This window comes from Sturnira hondurensis, unplaced genomic scaffold, assembly GCF_014824575.4.
Source record: "Sturnira hondurensis isolate 20B ecotype Veracruz unplaced genomic scaffold, ASM1482457v3 Scaffold0006505, whole genome shotgun sequence".
Lineage (NCBI taxonomy): Eukaryota > Metazoa > Chordata > Mammalia > Chiroptera > Phyllostomidae > Sturnira > Sturnira hondurensis.
In genome coordinates, this window is record NW_028079136.1 from 3099535 (window position 1) to 3117161 (window position 17627).

General features: G+C 42.5%; 1 protein-coding gene across 1 annotated transcript in view; it reads left to right on the forward strand.

Moving 5' to 3' along the window:
* Positions 1–10771: 10771 nt before the first annotated feature.
* RRAS2 (RAS related 2) overlaps positions 10772–17627 on the forward strand; it is a 74124-nt gene continuing 67268 nt past the window's right edge. Inside the window, exon 1 of the mRNA XM_037050020.1 lies at positions 10772–11192. Within this exon, the coding sequence (XP_036905915.1) occupies positions 11085–11192 (108 nt within the window). The 5' untranslated portion in view covers positions 10772–11084. The remainder of the gene's footprint in view (positions 11193–17627) is intronic.

Genomic DNA, 17627 nt, shown 5'->3' on the forward strand with positions numbered 1-17627 from the left:
TATGAGTTATCTAATTAATCACTTTGGGAGGATGATCTGGGAATGCTCAGTTTAACTCCTTCCTTTTTGGGGGGAGAGAGGTGGAGTGAGACAGCTTGACCCACAGGGGAAGTTGTGTTCCCCTACGTGCTTGCTACCAGTTTTGTGGAGGCAGTTCCCTGCGGTTTTTCCAGCCTTGCCTGTGGCTCAGTGTGATAAGTGTATTCTGGGAACAGTGTCCTCAAGGCCATTTGACCTCATATCTAACCCATATACTTCAGTCTAGCTCTTATCAGTAATACAGCTGACACCTCCATCTCCATCTGTGTGTTTTCTTTGTCTGTTTTCTCAGCTGGTTCAGAGCTTGGATGAAGAAGAGGGCTATTTATTGAATCCCCTAATGCCCCAACATTAACTAATTTGGGGAGAGGGGTAGATTTCTCAGTCCCTTTCCCCTTGTCACTCTCAGGACACCTTGTCTCACCGGTTCTCTCCAGGGCTCCCTGTGCCGGGTGAAGAAAACCTTGTTTGTTCTCACCAGACCACTGGTGTTGCGCTGTGGGAGACACAAATATCCCCTGCTCCCTGGGGCGGAGAAGGGAAGATTACAATCGCCAGGCATTTCCTTTCAGTTCTCTCCTGAAACACTGTAATTCTGTGGGGCAGGAAGAGGGCCTAGAAACCTCCGCATTCTAAAAGCTTCCTGGGAGCTCTGTGCCATGGCTTATTATCGGGTTCTACCAGCCATCTAACATAAACCCACGGGGCTACATTTGAAGCACCCTTCTGTTTTCTGAGGCTTATCATTTGAAAGAAAAAATCAGAATTCCCTCCTCTCTTTTCTACTCTTTTGATCTTTTCTGTTATTCACAGATCTTTAATACAGCCAGAGACCTGTCTGGAGCTCTGTAAGTCAGACCCCGGTGCTACAGGAGCTCATTTGTGGGCCCAGTCCCTTTAGAGCAGCAGGCATGCCTCTCTTTGGAAAGCTGTTGCGGGAAAGACAGATGCAAAGCAGCCATTACAGTTCAACCTGAGTGGTAGAGGACGACAAGCACTTTCTGTACAGCAGCGACCTGTTTCTCAGTCTTCCTGGAGTAGGTAATTCTTCCAGACTATCAAACTACCATGTGTTTTCACATAGATCATATATGTGCATTTGTTTTATGTAGTTAGAACATGTATGTGTAACTTTCTTTAGCTTCTACTTTGTTCGTATCATTAAAAATTGTTCATAGACATAATTTTACATTTTTATAACTTAAATAAAAATTGGGCTTCATTAAAATGAAAATTTGTGCCTCAAAGAACACTATCAAGAGAGTGAAGAGCCACAGATTGGGGGGAATATATTTGCAAATCATATATCTGATGAGGGCTTAATATCCAGAATATATAAAGCACTCCTACAACTCAACACAAAAAGACAACCCAACTAGAAAGTAGGCAGAGGACTTGACAATTCTCCCAAGAAGACATATGAATTGCAAATGTGCAATGAAAATGTGCTCTACATCATTAGTCATTAGGGAAATGCAAATCAAAACTATAATGATGCACCACTTCACACCTAGGATGGCTATCATAAAAATGGAAAATTACAAGTGCTGATGAAGATGCAGAGAAATTAGATTCTTTGTACACTGCTGTTGCAAATGTAAAGTGGTGTAGCTGCTGTGGAAACCAGTTTAGGAGTTCCTCAAAACATGAAACAGAATTGCCATTTGACCCAGTAATCCTCCTCTTCGGCATAGACCTGAAAGATCTGAAAAGAGGTACTTGCACACAAATATTCATTGCAGCATTACTCACAATAGCCAAAAGGTGGAACTAACACAAATGTTCATCAATAGAAGAATGGATGAATAAATTGTAGCATATCCTTGAGATGGTTTACTATTCACATGAAGCGGAATGAAGCATGAATGAGGAGGATGTGCTGCTACCGGGAGGAGCCTTGAAATGTTATGCGAAGTGAAATAAACCAGGCATCAGAGGACACATATTGTATGATTCCACCTACGTGAAATGTCTAGAATAAGAAAATTCATAGAGACAGAAAGTAGATTAGAGATTATCAGGGACTGGAGATAGGAGAGAATGGAAAATTACAAAAAGAAAAACAGAAAATAAAAGAAAGATAAAGAAATATGTACAGGAAAACTGAAAGTAGAAAATAAAACTCACCTGTGATCTCACTACCTAGGATAACTGAATATCCTGCCGGTCGTTTTTTTTTTAAATATATACGTGGTGGTCAAGTATAAAAGCTCTAAAACTCAGACCTTCTGGATTCAAATATACACTCTACCATTTACTAGCTATGACATCTCTATGCTGCAGCTTTTGGAAAATACAAATAATAACAGAACCCACTTCAGATGATTGATCTGTGGATTAAACTGGGCAATGCTTTAAGCGATTAGTACAGTGCCAGACTCATGATACATGCTCAAAAGTGGTAGCTATTATATATTTATTTATACTTTATAACACTGGAATTATACTAAACATACTGTTTTGTGTCCCACTTTTCTCATTTTCTGGTATAAATAAAAATTATTTTTAATGGCCACATAGTCTTTCATAACACAGTTGTACCATCATCTAACCAAGTCCCTGTTGTTGAGTATTTAGGTAGTGTTAAATTTTTCATTATTTTACAAAATGCTGTAGTGGACATTCTTGCTTGATTTTTTCCTAGCAGACATTCCTGAGAAGGGCGGTGTGATTTCGGCGCTGCTCTGCCTTCTGGGTTCTGGGGCTTCCAAGGCTGTGCACCATGTTGAGACCTTAGCTGGCAGATAGAATCTGCGTTCCAGTCATTCTTCGGCGTTCTGTCCCTAGGCAATGCTTGGGACGGCTCTTTTCTGTCTAGGCCTTTGCTTCCTCCTCTGGAAAATGAGCGCTTTGGTGGGGAAGATCTTAGGGAGGCTTTCCTGCTCCGTGATTCTCAGATGATTCTCTGCTAAGCTGTGGATTCCTCCAGCCCTGTTGTGGCCTTCTTCAGGGGTGCGTGTGCACACGCTTGAGTGTGTGTTTCAGTTTCTATTCTTAGCAGCGTGATCTTTAAACAAGGAATAGATTTGTGTGTCTGTCTCATCTCAGGCCCATGCAGCTCCTGTTGGGCTGTTTCATTCTCCACCAGCCATTCATTCACATTAGAAGCAGTGGCCCAGGAGTGGGGGCGGGACTGGGGGGAAGGGGTTGAAGAGGGGAAAAGTGGGACAACTGTAGTAGTATAAACAATAAAATATTTAAAGAAGAAAAAAAACCAGTGACCCATTAAGAAAATAAGTGGATGGTACTTTCCCATCAACCTTGATAAGGATCAAATGCTCTCCGATTGGGGGGATAGCCCTTTTTTGTCACCAGGCCTGGGATCTATCTGACTCAGCTAGAGATGAGGTCAGGGAAATCTTGGTTTCAGCACTTCCCTCCCCACTCCACTCCCAGATCCTTTCTCTGGGATGGGCCAAGGATGGTATTTTGGCGATGGTGACTTTTAGAGACGATGAGTAACCAACATTCCAGAAGAGAAGGTCATTGTTTGTCCTGAAATAAAGAGTGGACATAAATGAGTCTGCTCTTCTCCAAGAGTTCTCAATTATGAAAGTGTCTCAGAGTTGCCCTGGATATAAAATTACAAATTCAGATTCTGGGTCTCTAACCTCAGAGATTCTTATTTGTTCATGGTGAGGTGGAGCCCAGTTTCTTCATTGTAAGGCACTGCAGGGAGTTCAGATGCACATCCTAGGTGGGAAACATTGGCACGCAGTATGAGAATTTGCAAACTCCTAGAGCTCACAAAGGCCAGGCGGGCACCATCAGACAGGTGGGGTGTGACGCAAGAGTGCTGGTGTCTGAAGGTCAGGAGCATCCACACCCTTGTCAGGGGCACCCCGTGCTTACCTTTAGCCAGTTGTCATATGATAATGCTGGCCCGGTGTTGCTAAATCTTTCATTTAATTTTTTTTTCCAGGAAGAGCAAGAAATCCATATTTGTTTGTAAAATATTTTACTTTTAAATATTGACAATCAATTTGGACTTTAAAAAAAAATTAATTTGTGGGCCCAAACATATTGTTGGTCAAATCTGGCCCTAAATCTGCCTGTTGAAATTTCTTGACAGCTCCTTACCCAGATACTTGCTCAGTTTAAGTGAAAATGATGCATTCTAACAACCTTGTTGATTGATGGCATCTCACTGTCTCTGTGCTGTGAAGCTCTGAGTGGTTCTGGACAACACTGGCTTTGGAATGAGGCAAAGTGCTCTGAGCAGGGCCAGCAGGGGACCTGCGTCCTGCTAACTAAGAACTTGCTGGGTAACATTGGGAAAGAAATTCCTTCCCTAGTCACCAGATTTTTTTTTTTTTTTTTTTTTGGTCAAGGTAAGGAAGATGATCTCCATTGTTCTTCCCAAGATTCTGGGTTATTCTCACCAAGATTATATACTCACCTATTATCCCTCTACTTGAGAGTGAAACTTTTCAGATTAGGATAAGAATTCATCTTTAATTGGCTTGAATGATAGCTAGTTCTTTCTCATATTCTCCTGTGTCTTCAGCAATTTGTTTCTGCAGAGAGTGTCTTTTTGCTGTAGGATTTTGGGCTGTTTTCTGAGGGCAAGAAAGCGTTTTGGAATAGAATGGGTGGCTTTCTACTTGATGAACACTTAATGTTGAGGGTTTACTAAAGGAATAGAATTGATATGAGGGACATCTTGAAGTAAAAAAAAAATTAAACAAATTCTTATCCCAGGACATCCTTATTGATTTTGGAGAGAGGGGAAGGGAGGGAGAGAGAGAGGAAGAGAAACACTGACTGCCTCCTGCATACGCCCTCACTGGGAACCAAACATGCAACCCAGGCATATGCCCTGACCAGGAACTGAACCTGTGACCTTTCGGTTTACGGGATGACACTCCAAAAAACTGAGCCACACCGGCCAGGGCAAAAGACATTTTCTTTATTTCCATTTTTTTAAAGATTTGTTTATTTTATTTTTTAGAGAGTAGGGAAGGGAGGGAGAAACAGAGGGAGAGAAACATCGATGGTTCCCTTCCAAATGTGCCCCTACCAGGGACTGAACCCACAACCCAAGCATGTGCCCTGACCAGGAATCGAACTGGTGACCTTTCAGTTTGCAGGAGTATGCCCAACCAACTGAGCCAGGGCAAAATAGATTTTCTCACTAGATCATATAAAACCCTGCAATTGATTCTTTTTACCTCATAGCTTTATTGAGATTTAATTCATATATCATAAAATTCACTTTAAACAAGTATAAATCAATGGTAACTATATTGACAGAGTTGTGCAACCATCACAACTATCTAATTTCAGAACATTTTCATATCTCCAAAAAGAACCCCCATACCCATTATCAGTTACTCAGCACTTCCCCCTTAGCCTCGACAACCACTAATCCTTATTTTCTGTCTCTAAAGATTTTCTTGTCCTGGACCTTCCATATAATATTTGGTCATTTGTTAGTGGCTTTTTCATCTAGCATATTTTCAAGGTTCATCCATATTGTAGCTTGTACTAGTACTTCATTCCTTTTTATTGCTAAATAATATTCCATTAATGAATATACCACATTTTTTGTTTATCCATTCATCAGTCGATAAACATTTGAGTTTTTCCACTTTTAGGTTATTATGAACAATGCTACTATAAATTTGCATGTACAGTTTTTATATGGGCATATGTTTTAATTTATCTTGGGTATATACTTGGGGTGACATTTCTGGGTTGTAAACTCTATCTTTAACTTTTGAGGAAATGCCAGACTGTTTTCCAAAGCAACAGCACCATTTACATTCCCATCAACAGTGCGTGAGGGTTCTAGTTTCTCCATGTTCTTGTCAAAATTCCTTGTCTTTTTTATTGTAGTCATCCTAATGGGTGTAAACTGGTGTCTCATTCATTGCAGCTTTGATTCTGCAGTTGAGTCTGATCCTTATTGGCCTGACATAGGTCATGAGCCCATCCTTTAGCTACTTGTGGTGGCTAGTGGGGATTGGTAATCTTAAGTGAATCTGAGTGAACTCTGGAACTGGGGGTGGGTGTCAGTCACTCCCAAACTTACGGAGGGGAAGTTGGGAGACACTATTTGAAAGCAAGGAGAAATGGACTCCTGGGGGTCAACTGAAGCATGTTTTCTACAGGTCGGGTTTGCTTGCTTGGTTTCAGTGTTGGAATTGTCCTATATACAAGGATCATAGCTGTGCAGTGTAGGAAGGAAAGAAAATCTTGGCCAGGGCTCGGCAGAGAAGCAGCTCAGCCAGTGGGTTGTTGAAATAGGTTCTGCTGAAAAAAGATTCCCCCCTGAAAACTTTAGTCACTGACACGTAGGTGCTTAGCAGCTTGTGTTTATTACTGTGTCCTCCTCACTTTCTCATTCTGGTCAACCTGGCAGTAGGCTCGGACCCCTGAGTGCTCCTCTGTCAGATGCCAAGCCACAGAATACTAAGGGATGCATTCCAACGGTTAGGGACCCGTGTCTAAATAGCTGTGGCTACTAGAGTTTTGTTTTTTCATTCAGGGAATAACTTTCTGTGGGATATTTTGGAGATTTGATAAACTTTTCTGATTACCAAAAGTTTTTGACAAGAGACAAAGATTTGGGGTTGTACTTTATTTATTTATTATAATAATTATTTTCCCTTGACTTTAAAATAAATGTTATTGATTATGCTATTATAGTTGCCCCAATTTTCCTTTTTGCCCCCGTCCATCTGGTACCCCTATTCCCTCCAGCAACCCCCCCCTTAGTTCATGTCTGTGGGTGGTGCATATAAACAAGTTCTTTGGCTTCTCCATTTCCTATACTATTCTTAACATCCCCCATCTCTTTTGAACCTACCAATTACGCTTCTTAAAACCTGCCCATTTCCCTCCATTCTCCCCCTTCCCCTGCCCAGCTGATAACCCTCTAAATAATCTCCATATCAATGTTTCTGTTCCTGTTCTTTTTGTTTGCTTAGTGTTTTTTTTTAGATTCAGTTGTTGATAGTTGTGAATTTGTTGCCATCTTAATGTTCATAGTTTTTATCTTCTTTTTCTTAAATAAGTCCTTTTATCGTTTCATGTAATGATTTGGTGATGATGAGCTCCTTTACCTTCACCTTGTCTGAGAAGCACTTTTTTTCTGCCCTTCCATTCTAAATGAGAGCTTTGCTGGATGGAGGAATCTAGGTCGTAAGTCCTTGTTTTTTAGCACTTTGAATACTTCTTGCCTGTAAAATTTCTTCGAAAAACCTGCTGAAAGTCTTATGGATACTCCCTTGTAGGTAATTCTCTGCTTTTTTCTTGCTACTTTTAAGATTCTCTATTTATTTTTACCCTTTAGTATTTTAATTATGATGATGTCTTGGTGTGATTCTCTTTGGGTCCAACTTGTTTGGGACTCTATGTGCTTCCTGGACTTGCATGTCTATTTCCTTCACCAAATTAGGGAATTTTTTTTTCATTATTTTTTTCAAAAAAAATTTCAATTTCTTGCTTTTCCTCTTCTCCTTCCAGCATCCATATGATTTTGATGTCAGCATGTTTGGAGACCCAGAGGTACCTTAGACTATCCTTGTTTTTTTGAATTCTTTTTTCTTCTTGCTGTTCTGGTTGAATGCTTTTTTTCTTCCTCATGTTCTAAATCATTGACTTGAATCCTGGTTTCATCCCCTCCACTGTAGGTTCCTTGTAGATATTTCTTTATTTCACTTAGTGTAATCTTCATTTCTTCTTGGGTGTTTTTTGGTATGTTGCCATACTCAATAATTCTTTGAGCATCCTAATCACCAGTGTTTTGAACTCTGCATCTGGTACATTGGTTATTTTCATTTGGTTTAATTCTTTTTCTGGGGTTTTGTTCTATTCTTCCATTTGGGCCATATTTCTTTGTCTCCTCAGTTTGGCAGCCTCCCTGTATTTGTTTCGGTGTACTATGTAGAGCTGCTTTGACTCCCTTTCTCAGCATGGCCTATTGTAGAAAAGGCAGCTGTCAATTATATGGGGTAGAGACTCAGGTTGGGATACCCCACTTCACTGCTCTGTGGCTCTGGTGGGGGGGCCAGGACTCAGAGAGGGAACAAATACCACTGCCTGGCTTCTGGAGGTTTTCCCTGCACTTGTCACATTTCCAGTCACTTCACCCACTTCCCATATGTGACCGGCATCCTTCCAGCTGTTACCCTGCTGCTGAATCCCAGAGTGGGTGGGTTTGCATATGTTTGAAGTCCATGCAGTCCCTTTAAATGGACCCTCCTGAAAATCCAGCATTTTTTTCCCACCACGCCCAAACCCCACTGGTTTTACAGCCTGATGTTATGGGGATTTATGTTCCCGGCGCTGGAACCCTGGGCTTTGTGGTCTAGTCCGGGGGCTTGGATCCCTCACTCCCAAGGTATCCCTCCTGATTTTTATCGACCATATGTGAATGTTGGACCATTTGTTCCAGTGCCGCCACTGTCTCTCCATGCCACACTGCCTTTCTGCCCATCTCTGTGACTCTGCCCCTCTCAGCTGTCTTCTTTAAATCCTTGGTTGTTGAACTTCCATACAGCTCGATTTTCTGATGGTTCTGGATGTTATGTGTCTTGAGGTCTAGTTGTAATTCTTTTTGTGGTTGCATGAGGAGGCGAAGTGTGTCTACTTATGCTTCCATCTTGATCAGAAGCCCTATTTATTTATCATTAAAAAATCCAACCTGAAGACATTCTTAGCGATTTTTTTTTTAGAGAGAGAGGGGAGGGGAGAAAGAGAGACGGAGAGAAACATTGATGTGAGAGAGGTATATGGGCGCTCTTTATAGCTTATATGTAGAAAGTATTTCCAAATAAAAAGCTTTAAAAAGTAGAACAATCAGGTTTACTATTTTATTTTGCTCGGACTTTCTGGGTCATGAATGGCTGGCCTGGGTGGCTCTTGCTTGGAATCTGTCATGCAGTTGCAGTCAGTTAAATGCCAGCAGGGCTGCAGGCATCTGAAGGTTGGGCAGACTGTATGTCCAAGATGTGTCTCATGGCTGGCAGTTGATACTGGCCATTGGCTACGAGCTCAGCTGGAGTTTTTGGAGGGAGTGGGGAAGGAAGGCAGAAAGAGAGGGAGAGAAACCTTGATGTGAGAGAGAAACGTCGGTCAGTTGCCTCTCATTCACGTCCCCACTGGGGACCAAATCCACAACGCAGGCATGTGCCCTGACTGGGAATCAAATTCGTGACTTTTTGGTTTGCAGGATAACATCCAACCCACTGAGCCACACTGGTCAGGTCAGCTGGACCTTTGATTGACATGTTTATGTGTGGCCTCTCTGGCATGGCAGTCTCACAGTAGCCAAACTTCTTACTTTGCTTCTCCCAGAGCGAGAACAGGTGGAAGGTGCGTGGCCTCTTCTGATCTAGCCTTGGAAGTTACGCCGCATCTCTTCTGCTGCTTTCTGCTGGTTCTAAGAGAGTCGTTAGGTTGTGTCCAAGAGCTTGCAGTCATGTTCCCAAACTGCCACAAATGCTTACTTACTACATGCCAGGTGCTATTGTGTGTTTTAACTCATTTGATTCCTCCTAAAAAGACCCCCCTCAAGGTAGGTAGTCTTAGTGTCCTTGCTCTAGGGAAGAGAGGCACGGAGGGGAAGTAAGTTCCCAATATCACACCATTACGGGAGGAGCTAGGATTTGAATCCAAACTGTCTGGCCCCAGAGCCCATGGCTTTATCTCCTACCGTACACATACTATGTATGAGCTCTGACTCCTGCTACATTAATTTATACTGCCACACACATAGAGATCATCATTTTCCATTCACAATCACAGTGGTTGCAAACTCTCTAATACCTTCAAAATCATACGACACAGTGCTTACCTTCTCAGCTCTGACTTTTGCATATGTAGTTTCCTTTTCTTTCAATTATTTATCTGCCTATATTATTTATTATTCAGGTCTTCGGGAAGCTTTCCATGACCGCCCACCTCTGGGGCGAGTGCTTCCCCTATGAGTGCACATGCTACGGATGCTTAGAAGCTACAGCCCTTATCCTTATGCTTTACACTTTGCCTGCTGTCCCAGGTCTCTCTCCCATCAGACTCTAAGTTCCCTGAGGGCAGGGATGTTGTTCTGTTTACGACAGGCTCCCCAGCACAGTGCCTGGCACATAGTGGGCAAGTAAGTTCATCCTAATCTCTCCTGCTTACTCTCCTCTTAGAGTTACCATATATTTCTCACACAGATAAACACAGCCCCTAAAACACTCCCCTGACATGTACAGAATCTCACATTCACTCTTGTCATGTTCAGCCACTGACTTATCCCCCCATGGCTCAGACTTTGCCACGTTCCTCACACCCTGTCACCACCCCAAGTTCATCACACATGCAATACTGTGACAGAGTTCTAGTCCTCAGTCACTGCCACACACTGTTTTTCACATAATCACGGTCACCATCGGTACTCTTAAGACAGGATATTTATTCTCCCACAAATGGAGTTAAGATGACAACAGTGCTATTTTTCACACATGCCTTCACATACTGTATTTTTCAGGCACATAATCCCTGACAATTCCTGACATACACAGAAGACACACTGTCTTCTTCCTACTCTCACTTGACACCCTCTCTCTCTCACGTACTCAGCCACACACTCAATACGGGGAATTAGGTGCCACATCCCGGAGGTCTGAGCCCTGGGTCAGCTCGGGAATCTCAGCTCGGGAATCTCAGCTTGGCCCACTCGGCCCCGCCCTACCACGCCCCCTCATGCATATGCAACACCTCGGCGCAGCAGCCCGGCCCCCAGACGGCCATTTGTAGCGGCGCTGCAGGCTGCGTTCGCCAGGCGCTACGGAGACTGGTGGACTAGTACGCCCCTCGACCACTGCTGCTCCTGGTTCTTGCGGTTACCCCGCTTTTCCGCGCCTTGTTCGGGACTTGACCAGCCAGGGCTCTGCGCTGCCTCACGCACCGGTGTTCCCAGCAGCTCCGGGCGCCCGGGACCCCCTCCCGGCTGCTCGCCCGCAGTCCGCCGGCCGCACACGAACCCGGAGCCGGAGCCGGGCCTAGGACGGACGGTGGCTCGGCGTGGCCGGGCTGGGCTCGGTGGCGTCCCCATGGCCGCGGCCGGCTGGCGGGACGGCTCCGGCCAGGAGAAGTACCGGCTCGTGGTGGTCGGCGGGGGCGGCGTGGGCAAGTCGGCGCTCACCATCCAGTTCATCCAGGTGCCTAGAGTGGGCCTGCCTGGGGGTGTTGGGGGGGTGGTGGCGGGCGGGGGCTCTCGCTACCTGGGGCGAGGCGGCTGCCGCGACCCCGCCCCGGAGGTGCTGCGAGGGCTGGGGGCCGACAGGCTAGGGGCACGGGGCTGGTTCTTTCCTCCAACCTTTTGGCCACGACGCCGCGCTTCTGTCTGCCTGGCGCCCTATTCGGCGTCCAGGGAGTCGTGCTTCTAAGGAATGTGCCCGGGAGGGCGGAGCTGGGAGGGTAGGAAGCGCGGATCCACCTTATCGCTCTGGCCGAGGCCCGTGCCCTCCGGGCGGCAGCCCCGCTGTACTGGCTGTGCTGGGCTTCCTGCCGGGAGGGCTGGGCCGGGGCGTTGGGCGTGGGGCTGGAGCCCCCCAGCGCAGGGTTTTCTGCTGCTCCGGCCATCTCCTGGACCGTGGGTGCAATCGTGGTGGTAACTTGGCTGCGGCTCCGCGTGGTCTCCCGGTTCTCCGCGCACGCTGAGCCGGAGCTCCTCGCTTCAAGCAGTGTGTTGTTTCTCTTTGTGCGTGTGCTTTTCTTTTAAGTAATCTCTTAGGTAATATGCCCGGGTGAGAGTGTGTGATAATGCCCCAGGGAAATGGTGGCTTCTAGGAGGACAAGAATGTTCTCCGATACGGGTGAGACCATCTCCCAGGAATTCCTGGTGCCTCCCTCCTCCTAGCTATGTCAAGGTAAAGTTTGGAATGGGCCGGACTAGGAGGTGGCCGACCCAGTCGAGCATTCTCTGTCCGTTCCAACCACCCTCTCCCCCACCCCCAGCCCTCTCGTAGCTGGAGGCGGAAAGTCAAGGATTGTAAAGAAAAGGGAGGTGGAATTCTTCATTCTTGGGATTCATTCTTGGTGAGAGGTTTGAATGATCATTTTTGGGATCTTCAAAAAGTGAAACCCAGTTATCGCTGCTTTTGTCAACATAAAAGGTGTGGTGTATGCTGGGAGAGAACGAAGGTACCTCATTATAACAGGTAACAAAGGTATTCTTAGTGTATCATGAGTACTGTTAAGAGGCTTTGGTGAAATATTTATTTCTGGTTTACGTCCACCCATTTGTTGTCATTTGGGATGCTGGAGTAGCTTATTTTGTTTCACTTAATGCTTATAGTGACATTAAAATACAGAGTACTAAAACGTAAATGTGATTGTTACCTTTCACAATGACTAAATGAACAGTAATTGGTGCTATGCTAGTTCAAGGTATTAAAAAACTGCTGCTTAAACCTTTATGTCCAGGAAGAGAAGATGTTCATGTAATGATCATTTACAGTATGCCCATTAGTGGGTTAAAAAAATTACACTAAGAGGTGAGGTTGGTTTAAGTTTAGCAGGCTGCAGAATCAGGGGTGCTATCGTGTTGCTGTTTCCCTGGGGCTAAAGAGAGACTTGAAGTTACCGATGGCAAAGCAAAACAATTTATAGCTAACCCTTTCTTTGGGGATTGCAGTTAATGGGGACGAGGTGTTGTCAAGGAGTGCCAGTAATTAAAGTAATTAATACTGGGTTCCAGTATTAATTAAGAATGTTACCTAAAAGACTTAAACCTCAAATATTTCTTTAGTTTTTTGGGGGAAGGGGCCACCTGTGTGTATATGAACCTGAGTGTAAGTGAATTATTTAATTAAAGAGTTGGAACCCTTTGCTGGCTTTCTAATGATTTTCTAGCATTCGTTTGTTAAGTACATCCTTTATGAATATAAGTGGATCTAGGTGCTCTAGATGGTATAAAAGAAATAGAGGAGACATGTATGCATTGGGAAGACAGAAATTTTGTGTGCTTTGAGTCATACAGACTTAAGTGCCTGGTCTTGCTCTGTTATTTATTCACTGTGAGGACATTGCCAAAGTACTTTGCTTCTCTGAGCCTCAGTTTTCTCTTTAGTAAACTGGGTTTGATCATACATTCTTTATGGGAAACTTCCTGTAGTATGTACTCCATTAATGATGGCTATTATTACAAGTTTTTACGTGTACAGTTCTGTAACACATTTAAATGCAAAGGGAATTCAGAATCAGGGAAAAGTCAGTTTGCTAAGGATTGGTTGGTGAAAGTACTATGTGGCCCTGGTTGGTGTGGCTCAGATGGTTGGAGAGCCCTTTTGTGAACCTAAGGGTTGAGGGTTCAATCCCTGGTCAGGGTACCTATTTAGGTTGCAGGTTTTGAACCCTGGTCCAGGTGTATATGGGAGGCAGCCGAGCAGTGTTTCTGTCTTTCTCTCCCTGCCTCCTCTCTCTCTTCCTTCTTCTCTCTGCAAGCAATCAAAAAAATGTCCTTGAGTGAGGATTTTAAAAAAGCACAATATAGGGTGGGTAGTGGAGAGAGAGATTATGTCTTGTGTGAATATGGGGAGACATATATGCTAGCTTTGTGAGAGGAGGCAGGCAGGAGGGGCTGTGGGAAAGTTGACTTGGTGCCAGTGAAAGGAAGAAACATAGGGTGGACAGAGTTTTAGTTTCATGTAATTATGGACCAGTTTTACTTAACCTCTCTGTACCTCAGTTTTCCCCATCTGTGGACTGGGGAAATACAAAGTACCACATACCATTGTTGTGTAAATTAAATGAGTTAGCTTGTCAAGAGCCTGGAATAGTGTCTAGTCCATAGTAAGGCTTACAGGCGTTACTGTTTTTATTATTGTTATATTCATCTTCCGTTATGGAGCTAATGTGACTATCATCTACGCTTAATAGAACTGCTGTTTGTTTATTTTCTGACTCCCGGAAAATTGAAATTCATTATGCTTTGATTGTCCAGTGTAGTCATTGGAGGGAGAGGACTCAGCGGGAGGATAATGAGCTTAATAATCAGAAGTCTGTTCTTTTGGAGGAGTTCAAGATGGCACAAATCGGTTTTATTTTTTTTTTAAGACTCCTGAAATTTAAAAAGTGTTTTTATAGTGTTCAGTATATATTTTCCTATTTTATAATTTTGAGCAGAAAAAATATAGTGAATTTGGGAGTGGAGAAGTTCAAACCAACTTTGCCGTTGGCCCTGACTTTCTTTAACGGTAGCTCTGCTTGTTATCTTCCATGCTTATGAAGAGCAGCAAAGTTAGGAAATTACGTCAGTAATTACTTAATTGAGGTGCCATTTCCTCTTTAAAATGAATATAACATCATAAAATGTGATAAAATATAAAATATTGTTGTTAAGAGTATATGTGTGTACTTGGACCTCCTTTATGTTATTCATAGATTTTTGAAAAATGTTTTCAGTTCTCTTGGTAAATGGAATACGTAAATGGTGAATAAACTCTAGTTAGGAAATTACCTAAAACGTTGTAGAAAGTGAAGTAGAGAGAACATTTGATACCTAGGTTCTAGGCTTCCCACTCACTTGACATTGGGGAGTATCTAATCTCCCACTCTCTTCACGGCGTCCTCACGAAATACTGGGTTTAGTTGAACAAATCTCTGCATCTTTCAGATTCAAGGTTCTTACTTAGTTAACTAGCTGTGTGTCGGTTAGGTTTCTTAGGTTCTCCAAGTGTGCTTCCTTGTATGAAAAGGGAACTAGTTATAGTACCTGTAGAATTTTGGGAGAAAGTAATACAATACATGCAAATCATTAAACACAGTGCCATCTACAGAGTAAGTGATCATTATTAACCTGGTTTTATTTGCTGTTAATTTCCGTATCTTGTTCCTCCAAAACAAAAATTGTGATTTATTCATTTTTCCTTCATGTAAAGGTAAGAAACATAATCTCTTCTCTTTAAAAGTCTTCGGCACCCTCCTCCTCTTTCTCCTCCCATCCTTGTCATCTCTGCTCACTGCCCCGAGGTGATGATGAATCGTTATCCCATTTCCAGTTGGGGAAATTTTTTTTTATCAGCTGGGGGTTAATTTTGGTGAATAATGTTGAAATCGTTGGGGTTTTGAGTTAATGCTAATCTAGCTTCTCTGAGAAGAGACCAAATGTATTTTACAGAAATAAAGAGAGAAATTTCCCAGCTTCTGTTATTTATTTAAGCATCCTGACTTTAATTCAGTAGTTTGTCAGATTTTGAGCTGTATAGGAGGTAGCTGATTTTTCACATACTGAATTTCAGTCAGTCCTACAGCTTGTTAGGCTGGACCTGATGCAGACATTACTTTTTACCTGGAGTTTGTCTTTTTTTTTTTTTAATTTCACTTACGGTTTTAGGAACTCTGATGATTTTATTTATTTATTTTTATAGAGAGGGGAAGGGAGGGAGAGAAACATCAACGTGAGAGAGAAACATTGATCAGTTGCCTCCTGAATGTGCCCTGACCAGGAATCTAACTGGTGACCTTTGCTTGGTGGGGTGATGTACAGCCAACTGAGCCACACCACCAGTCAGGGCTAGATTTCGTCATTTGCTGAATGCTTGTTAGCAGAGATCCTAAAAGAGATTTCAAGACTTAATGCATTTGTGTTCACAGTTAGTTGATCCACATGGGAAGATTTAGGTTCCTGAATTGCTGTTCTGTTGGCGACATCTTGAAGACACATCCTACAATTACAAATCATTTAAAATTATTTTTATCTGTGAATGTGAAACTATACTGTAGACTTCTTTTTAGTATGCAGATTACTGGTTTACATTTTCATGGCAGTTTACAGATGAATTCTTAGCATTGAAAAACAGATGAATTCTTAGCATTGAAAAACAAGACCTCTCTTAGTGGTAATGCTTAATAGAGATTTCCTCATTTTGGCAACAGTTGAAATGGTTCTTCTGCTGGCAATTACTAGACTCAAGTGTCAGGTGCTCAAGGAAGAGCCCTGTCTTCTTACAGAAGGTGACTGCTTTTGTCAGAGGAGAAACAAGGAAATTCTAACCTAGGATTTCTAAAAACGTCATTTGTTCCAACCTGTGTGTGTGTGTGTGTGTGTGTGTGTGTCTGCCCATCCCTCCTGGGATGGGGAAGTTGCAGGAGTGTAGTGAGGACACTTCTGCGAGTACTTCAAAAACCCCGCTTTTGATGGGCAGGCTGGGATGGGATTTTTAATTCATGTGTTGCTAAAGTGTCATGGGTCTTTCTTAAGTTTTGAAACAAAAGTAGTCTGTTCAATTCACCTAGGAAAATAAATTGGTGACTTTAAAAGTGGGGGAAGGTAAAGAGACTTTCTTACAGCTGTATTTTTTTAAATTTTAAGGGTTCTTTTTTTCAAAATAAAATAGATCTCTTAAAATTGAAACAGATTTTTGTGATGCTGCATTTACCCCCCTCCCCTTTTTAATTGGCATGATAAAATAGATGAACCTGTGCAATACTAGTTTTACTGAACCCTCTTTACTGAAAAGTGATAATGAGTGAAAAACTTTCACTCTGCCTGTAGACAATGTGGAGTTAATAGTCATTGAATCTTCCTGAAAGGCCTTGGTCTTGAATTACTTTGTAGAGCCACGAGTCTGTGTTTGGGGTTGAAATTTAGTTTAAAGTAATGTCCTTGGTGGACCTCTAATTTCTGTTTTGCAGAGAAGTATGTCTCCCAGGCTTTTATGAAAAAGATAAAGATTTGTATGTTTATTTTCTTATTTTCCATCTGGTTCTGAAAGAAGCAAAGAAATATAGATTGTCAAATTGTGCTGCTGGAGATATAATTGGACTTAGTTCCTTGCAACCTTGTAAATTGTGCTTTATTTTTAGTGTTTTATGAAAGCAATGTGATTGTTTATTGGTTACCTCGCAGTAAATAGTATTGTCTTTAGTTTAGTTAAAACTTGTATAGTCACAGAATTTGTTGTTTGTATGCATTAGTTAAATTGCCAGTCAGCTTTCTTGTCCTCTCATATGGTAGTGTGTTTTTCCCTAGAGGGAGCTTCTTCACGAGTAAGAAACGTTCAGTACCAGAAATATGAATGTAAATGTCAAAATGACAGACACCCAGTGTTGCTTTTTAAAGTAACTTTACCCAGATTTCCCCAGTGCTCACATTTTACCATGTTAGTTTCATTCCTCCCCCCACATATACACGCTGTACATATACATACACACTGTATATATACACACTGCTTTTTTTCTGAATCATTTAAGTTGAAGATAATGCCCCTTATTTTTAAATACCTCCATATAGATTTCCCTGAAATAGGGGCATTTACTTACATAAACACAGTATATAACTAAAATCAGAAATTACAGTTGACTTACTACTAATCTAGTATGCAACACTTTTTCAGATTTTTGTGGAATGTCCCCAAAATGCCCTTTATAGCAAGAGAACATCTCAGATTATGCAGTGCATTCTGTTTCCATGTCTTTTAAAATTTGACAGCCATCTAATTACTGAGATGGCATTTTTAATTCATCTGTGTTGCTAAAGTGTCATGGGTTTGAAATTAGTCTGTTTAGTTCCTTTAAGAAAATGAATTAGGAACTTTAGAAGTGGAGGAGGGTGGAGAAAGTCTTTGTGTTTCGAGACATTGACATTTTTG